Raw genomic sequence first — 7,721 nt, forward strand, 5'->3', positions numbered from 1 at the left:
CCAGCTCAGGGCTGCCTCCCAGAGACCCACACCTCCCAGCTCAGGGCTGCCTCCCAGACACCCACACCTTCCAGCACACCAGGCTATTGGTGACCCCTGGCTATGTCTTGCTGAATCCCTTCCTGATCTGGAAGCTTTGGGGACCCATTAACCCAACCACTCACAATACATCTCTCATGCCAATATTCTAAAGGCCCCAAGCCTTTAGAAGTGTGTTTTTCAAGCCAACCTGGGAAGTCGAGCCTGTAATCCTATACTTAGAAGGCAGAGGCAAGCAGATCTCTGGGAATTAATTCAAGGCTAGCCTGCTCTTTTATATAGAAAGTTCTAGATGAACCAGGGCTGCATAGTGAAACCTTGTCTTAAAAAAAACAATCCAGGCGGTGGTGGCGCACACCTTTGATATTAGCACTTGGGAGGCAGAGGCAGACAGATTTCTGAGTTCGAGGCCAGCCTGGTCTACAGAATGAGCTCCAGAACAGCCAGGGCTACACAGAGAAACCCTGTCTCAAAAAACAAACAAACAAACAAACAAACAAAAACAAAACAAAACAAAAAAAATCCGTAATGAGATCTAAGACCCTCTTCTGGTGTGTCTGAAGACAGCTACTTACATATAACAATAAATAAATCTTTTTTTTTTTTTTTTAAAGAAGCTAGGGAAAATGGCTTACTCAAGGCATGCGCTGCCACAGGCTGGAATGAGATTTGTCATCAGGACCTCTTCACACAAGAACCACGGCATGTGTCCCACCCACACATGCAATAAATAAATAAATGTCAACATTTTAAATGAGCCTATCTCAGGCTGAGTATGATGTCCAATGCTGGCAAACCTTGCACTCGGGAGACTGGAGAATCTTAGGTCCCAGGCCAGCCTACCCAGCAAGGCCCTAGCTACAGAGTGAGACCCTGACTGGGGAGAGAGGGAGGGGAAGACAACCTGGAGGGTCAGCCTGGCCTCTTACTCTCCAGCACCACTGACATCTTAGACAAGGGAGCTGGGCACCCGCTCTTCCCTTCAATGGTTGAGTCTATGGGGCTAGAACATCTTGTCCTCAGAGGTGCGTCCTGGTGGCCTCTTGGCCCCGGAAGGTGGGGAGAAGCTGAGCTGAGATTAGCTAGGGAGGTAGGGAGCTGCCAGCCTCTGTCACCAGAGAGAGAGGGGTGGTGGCCGCGACAGGCACACAGACGCGATGCCACTGCAGGAGGAGACCCTTCGGGAAGTGTGGGCCTCAGACAGGTGGGAGCCCCCACATTGCCCCACCTGAACTCCAAACCCTAGTTTCCGGGCCGCAGTGGGAGAGGGGGAGTGTAGAAAGCAAGAAGGGAACAGCCTGGTCCCTTTGTACCCCTCAGTGGCCATGAAGAGGACTGGCTGAGCCCCGAGCCCCCGCTGCGCCCCAAACAGGTGTGTCACCCGGTTTGGGGATTGGAAAGGAGGTGCGAAGATGTTTTGGTGTACACAGGAAGGGGGTTGCTGCCCGGCAAAGGTCCTCTCGCCAGAACCCTGCAGCTCTTAGCTTGAAGAGTTTAGAAGAAGAAAGGGGGGAGGGTTAGGATGTGGGGTGCCCAGAAGGACTTGGGGGGCTTTGGGTCTTGGAAGTGACCACCATGCGTGGATAGGACATCCACCCGGATCAGGGGCTGCAGCACCCCTTGGGATTATCCGAGGCTATTTCTGGTGGCTCCAAGGGATTAGAGGGGGATGGGAGCCCTAGAAGTCCCCTCCTCTCCCCATGACCCCCTATTCCGCAGCGACCCGCCCAGGGACAGAAGTTGAGGAAAAAGAAACCCGAGACCCCCGAGTCCCCAGAATCCAAGCCCCGTAAAGCTGGGGGTGAGTTCGGGGAGGGGTGCGGGAAGGTGCGGGCGCGGGAGGCTGAAGTGGGGACCCCCCCCAAGCCAGGACCCCGCTGAGCCCGAGGTCTGGCCCCAGCTGGGCGCAGGAAGCACGGGGAGCCGCCCGCAGACCCCGAGGAGCCGCGCGCTGCGCAGACAGTGTACGCCAAGTTCCTGAGGGACCCCGAGGCCAAGAAGCGGGACCCCCGGGAAACCTTCCTGGTTGCCCGCGCCCCAGACGTGGGAGGCGGTGAGTGACTGGGAGGAAGGGAGAGAGGGAGGGACAGAAGGTGCCAGCTGGCCCAGGGAAGCAGGTATCACCCCCCCAGCACCCAGTCCAAGGGGTCCCCCCCATCCAATATAGGGAAACTGAGGCAGCAGAGGTTCAACCTTGAGCTATAGCTAGTAGCTATAAGTACCCCACATGAGTCAGAAGCAGCCGCACAGGGCAAGTGGAGACGGTGGAAGGGCAGATTGGGACACACAGGTAGACAGACAGGTCAGGAGGGAGGGTGACAGGGAGCCTGAGCAGGGTGCCTCCCACCGCAGCCCGCTGCAGGAAGGGGCTGGGAGCCCCCGTAGCACCCACCCTGCAGGGACTAAACCTCTGGAGCCTGTTTTATCAGAGAATTTCTCTCCACAGAGGAGAATTCGGAGGAGGATTCGGATGATGATGACGATGATGGCGATGATGACGAAGAGGAGAAGAAAGAGGGGAAAAAAGAGAAAGGCTCTCTGCCCCCCAAGAAAGCAGCCAAGGAGAGAGAGAGGAAAACCAAGGCTCTGAGCCCAAAGGGTAGGTGCAGGGAGCACCCAGCAGCCCATGAACAGGCAGAGAGTCCTCTGCAGGGGCGGGCGGGACCCCAAGGCTCCCCATCCCCGTTATGAAGAGGCACACCCCCCCCTCCACACACTGGCGGTCCCTAAGGAGATCAGTTTTCAGGGCTGTTGCCAACCACAGGGGTGTGCCCAGGAGGAGGACTCTGGGGTTTTGTTTGTTTGTTTGTTTGCTTGTTTTGTGGGATTTTACTTCATGTAGATCAGCGTTGGAATTTTTATAAAGTAGATAAAAGTAAAAAAAGAAATCTATGGCTAAAGACACTGATGGTGCCAGGCCTGGGCGCCTGCCCAGGAAGGTCGGGGTCAGAAATGTGTGGGACAGGGGCTGGTGAGATGGCTCAGCGAGTAAGTGCTCCAACTGCTCTTCCGAAGGTCCTCAGTTCAAATCCCAGCAACCACTTGGTGGCTCACAACCACCCGTAATGGGATCTGATGCTACAGTGTACTTATCTATAATAATAAATAAATCTTAAAAAAAAAAAAAAGAAAGAAATGTGTGGGGCGCTAGAACCGGGCCTCTGTGGAGGGGCAGAGGCTGTGGGGCTGCGGAGGGGCGGAGGATCCCTGCAGGAGACGCTGGAGGAGGGTTCAGAGGCTCCAGCGAAGGCCTAGGGTTGTACACCCATTCATTCCGTCCCTGCCTCTTAGGCTGGTTCCTAGCCAGACCAACCGACCCTTGTCTGGTTTTGGCACCCTAGGAGCTTGAAGCTGGATAAGGGGGTTAGAAGGTGGCCCTCAAGCTGGGCGGTGGTGGTCCACGCGTTTAATCCCAGTACTTGAGAAGCAGAGGCAGGCAGATTTCTGAGTTCGAGGCCAGCCTGGTCTACAGAGTGAGTTCCAGGGCAGAGAAACCCTGTCTTGAAACAAAACAAACAAACAAACAAAAAAGGTGGCCCTCAACTCTAAAAGGTTCCTTCCTTCCCTGACCCCGCCCCTCCCCCAATCTCCTGTTCCTAGGGGATGTAGGGAGCCCCGATGGCCCTCGGAAACCGCTCCGAACCAAGAAGAAGGAGGTAGGGGAGGGAACCAAGCTGAGAAAGGCAAAGAAAAAAGGTAAAACTGGACACGGAACGGTGGGGTGGACGGTGGGGCAGGGCGGGGTAGGGCGGGGCGGGGCGGGGGGCACTGGGTGTGGTGCGTTGCTGACTCCTCCCATCCTATCTGCAGGCCCCGGGGAGACTGACAAGGACCCCGCGGGGAGCCCAGCAGTCACCAGGAAGAAGATTCCAGCAGCCATGTTCCTGGTTGGGGAAGGTGGCGCCCCTGAGAAGGGTGTGAAGAAGAAAGGTGGGGGTGGCTCAAGGATGCTGGGACCGTGTGGGCCGTTGTGTGGGTGCAGCGCCCATGACGGGTGTGGTTGAGAACTAGACCACACAGCAGGCCTCTTGATACCCCTGATCGCTAGGCTCTGACAAAAGAGGATTATGGGTATTGGAAAACCTGGCCGGTTGGGGCGAGGGGTCTACAACCTTTTCCCCTCCATACTCAGGGCCCCCTAAAGGCTCAGAGGAAGAGAGGAAGGAGGAAGAGGAAGAGGAGGAAGAGGAGGATGCATCCGCAGTGATGAAGAACAGCAACCAGAAGGGGAGAGCTAAAGGAAAAGGCAAAAAGGTTGTGACCTGAGGGGCGCGGGGACTTCTGGGTGAGGACTTGGCTCCCCACCTATGATAGCCAGGGCACAAGGCCTAAGAAGATCAGGTTCGTGGGAACGGAAGAGACAGGGAGCCCCCGGGCTGCGGCTGTCCAGGCTCCCCTCTGCAACACAACCATCACAGAGCTCCCAGTTAGAGGGCGCGTGTACTAGGGAGATTGAGCAGGCAGCCCGGCAGTTTGGGGGTGGGGGAGGGGCGCAGGTAAGGTCTTGCTATGTAGCCCAGGCTACCCTAGAACTCTGGTACTAGGATTGCAGGTGCGAGTACTAGGACTCCAGGCTTCCTCGCGGCACAACTTACACACCTTTGGGAACACACCTTTGAGGGGCTGAAAGTTGGCTAGCTGGACCAGTTTTGAAATGTTCCACTCTGCTAGCCCGAGGTCACCCTCAGGGTTCAGAGCCTCCCAGCCCCGGTTCCAGGTGCACACAAACCTAGGGCATGGGAAGTGCAGACAGCAGGATCAGGTGTTCAGGCAACAGGATCAGGTGTTCAGAGCTAACCACAGCAACACCCTGAGGTTGATGCAAGCCTGGCCTACGTGAGACCCTGTCTCAAAAATAAAATAGGGTCAGAAAGGAAAGAAAGAGAGAGAGAGAGAGAGAGAGAGAGAGAGAGAGAGAGAGAGAGAGAGAGAGAGGAAAGAAAAGAAGAGAAAAGGAAAGAAAACAAGCAAGATGGGCAGTGGTGGCTCATGCCTCTAATCCCAACACTCCAAAGGCAGAGTTGGTTGATCTCTATGAGTGTAAGGCCTGCCTGGTCAATAGAGTGCATTCCAAGATAGTCATAGCTACACGAGAAACCCTGTCTCAAAACCAACCAAACAAACAAACAAACAAACAAACCAAATAAATAAACACAGGGCTGGAGATGGTTCAGGGGTTAAGAGCATTGGGTGTTCTTACAAAGGAACCAGATTTGATTCTCACCCACACGGCCCTTCGCAACCTTGGCTACTCCAGTTCCAGGGGCCCTGCTGCCCTCTACTGAACTCTGAAGGTGCCAGGCACTCACGAGATACACAGACACGCACGTAGGCAGAACAGTCGTATAAAGAAAAATATAGGGCAGTGGTGGCGCATGCCTTTAATCCCAGCACTTGGGAGGCAGAGGCTGGTGGATTTCTGAGTTCGAGACCAGCCTGGTCTACAGAGTGAGTTCCAGGACAGCCAGGGCTATACAGAGAGACCCTGTCTGGAAAAACCATATATACCTTTAAATAAAACAGTTGATCTCTGGCTACCAAAGGCTCCAGAATATTCCCCGAAGTACGGAGTCCATTCTCATTTAACATCTTCCACGGCCAAGGCATGTTGCTAAGTCCTTTGAAGGACGATATAGGCATACACACTTGAGCACACAGACAATCCAGAGGCCTGGCTGAGATTGTCATGCACAGCTCCTCTAAGGAGAGAGCAACCCAAGAGCCAGCCGTGGTCCGAGCTTGTGGGGTTAATAGTGTGTGGAGGAGTGTCAGGTCTTCAGGGATGGGTTCCCATGAACCAAATCCCTGTGGCTGGTGGCCACAGTAGTTTACCCCCGGGTGGAAGCAGCCCTTGGGGCCACAGGCTTTTGAAACTTGCAGGTGTTAGAAATGTTTGAGTAAGTTTTCCCAGCCCACATTCCACACATCATCTGGTGTTTCCCGTTTCTTCTGGAACAGGCTGGAGTCCACTCTAGGTGGTCATTTGACCCTCGGCAGTGGGCCCCAGGCTGTGCCTCACCTCACACACAGTGCAGGACCGCCCTCAGCAAGGGGCTGTTATCCTAGATAATTCCTAAGCCTCAGGTGCCGAAACCTCAGCCTGATAGGTCCTTCTGTTCCCTGAGGGACCTGAGTCCCAGTTCCCCTCCTGTGACAAACAGAGCAGGGGGTGAAAGGGCACCAGGGCTCACCTTGCCTCCTCCTGTAACCGGCGTTACTAGGAAATTCTCCAAGAGCAGAGAGTGAGCTGACAGGTTCATGAGTCAGCTATGTCTTGCCGAGTAACAAACAGCCCCCCAAGGTCTTCAGAGGACTCGCTTTCTCCTGCTTAGTTTCTGAGGACCATCTATCTAGAGACAGCTTTCCAGAACCGGGTGGGCTCAGGCTGGAGTCCCCGGAAAGACTGGCAAGGGAGCAGACAGTTTCCACAGTGGCTATGGCCTTGGTTAGAGACCTCCCTTCCTCTCCCTAGAGACTGATCCTGTGCGCACAGCACGACCCCAGGTTCTATACAAGAGGGACAGCTAAACCCCCTGCGTGTTAAGGGGAATGAAGAAAGATGTTTGGAGAGCAAGGCATGGTGGGACAGACTTCTACGCCAAGAGCTGGGAAGTTAAGGAGGATTTCAGTGAGGCCAGCCTGGGCTACAGACTTTGAGGCCCTACAGCGAAACCCTATATCAAAGAAAATGAATAGGGAGGGGCTGGAGAGGTGGCTCAGTGGTTAGAACACTGGCTGCTCCGGCAGAGGACCTGGGTTCAGTTCCCGGCACCCACGTGGTCACTCACAAGTCATAACTGTGGTTCCAGGGATTCCCGTACCCTCTTCTGGCCTCCAAGGGCACCAGGCATACGTATGGTGGACAGACAGACATGTGGACAAAACACTCATATATATATGTGTGTGTGTGTGTGTTCATATATATATATATATATATATGTGTGTGTGTGTGTGTGTGTGTGTGTACATATATATATGTATATTTTACAAAAAAACAAAAACCAAAAGACCAGCACAACTTGGGAGGTAAAGGCAAGAGCATCAAGAGTTTGAGGCTAGCCTGGGCTATATAAGACTCTAAATGAAAATGAAAACAAGAATGTTATATCCAGCTGGCAGACCTTTGGTGGTAGAACCTGGACTCAATCTGGGACTGTTTGTACTCAAGCTAAATAGTTATAATTCATCACAGAATTCTAGAACCTTCTATCACGGGGCTGGGCTGCTGGGGCTGGGGCAGACCCAGGTGCCTCAGCTCCCAGGCCTGGATGCTAGACCTAGCTCTTTTCTCCCTCCAGAAAGTGGTAAGTGGTGGCCTGTCTTGTGTGGGGTGCCGAGACGGGACCTATGGAGCGGGGTGCCCTGGCTGATGCACCGTCTGCCCACGCAGAAGGAGGAGAGAGCTCCATCTCCCCCTGTGGAAGTGGGTGAACCCCGGGAGTTCGTCCTGCAGCCAGCACCCCAGGGCCGGGCAGTCCGCTGCCGGCTGACACGGGACAAGAAGGGCATGGACCGTGGCATGTACCCATCCTACTTCCTGCACCTGGACACGGAGAAGAAGGTCCTGGGAAAGGGGTGGGGCGTGTCTAGGGCTGGGGGTGTCTAGGGCTGAGAGGGATTATCTGTCCAGAGCTGGGGGTGGTGTCAAAGGCTGGGGGTGGTGTCAAAGGCTGGGGGTGGTG

The 7,721-nt window shown here is 54.6% G+C and overlaps 1 protein-coding gene across 1 annotated transcript in view; it reads left to right on the forward strand.

The window, feature by feature from the left end:
• The first annotated feature begins 1,104 nt into the window (after nt 1-1,104).
• Nucleotides 1,105-7,721, forward strand: part of Tulp1 (TUB like protein 1) — a 14,931-nt gene continuing 8,314 nt past the window's right edge. The window contains exons 1-10 of the mRNA XM_031347421.1: nt 1,105-1,243; nt 1,360-1,411; nt 1,759-1,840; nt 1,940-2,092; nt 2,486-2,638; nt 3,640-3,735; nt 3,850-3,969; nt 4,172-4,293; nt 7,338-7,343; nt 7,430-7,600. Of these exons, the coding sequence (XP_031203281.1) occupies nt 1,197-1,243; nt 1,360-1,411; nt 1,759-1,840; nt 1,940-2,092; nt 2,486-2,638; nt 3,640-3,735; nt 3,850-3,969; nt 4,172-4,293; nt 7,338-7,343; nt 7,430-7,600 (1,002 nt within the window). The 5' untranslated portion in view covers nt 1,105-1,196. The remainder of the gene's footprint in view (nt 1,244-1,359; nt 1,412-1,758; nt 1,841-1,939; nt 2,093-2,485; nt 2,639-3,639; nt 3,736-3,849; nt 3,970-4,171; nt 4,294-7,337; nt 7,344-7,429; nt 7,601-7,721) is intronic.

Source organism: Mastomys coucha, unplaced genomic scaffold (genome assembly GCF_008632895.1).
Source record: "Mastomys coucha isolate ucsf_1 unplaced genomic scaffold, UCSF_Mcou_1 pScaffold3, whole genome shotgun sequence".
Taxonomy (NCBI): Eukaryota; Metazoa; Chordata; class Mammalia; order Rodentia; family Muridae; genus Mastomys; species Mastomys coucha.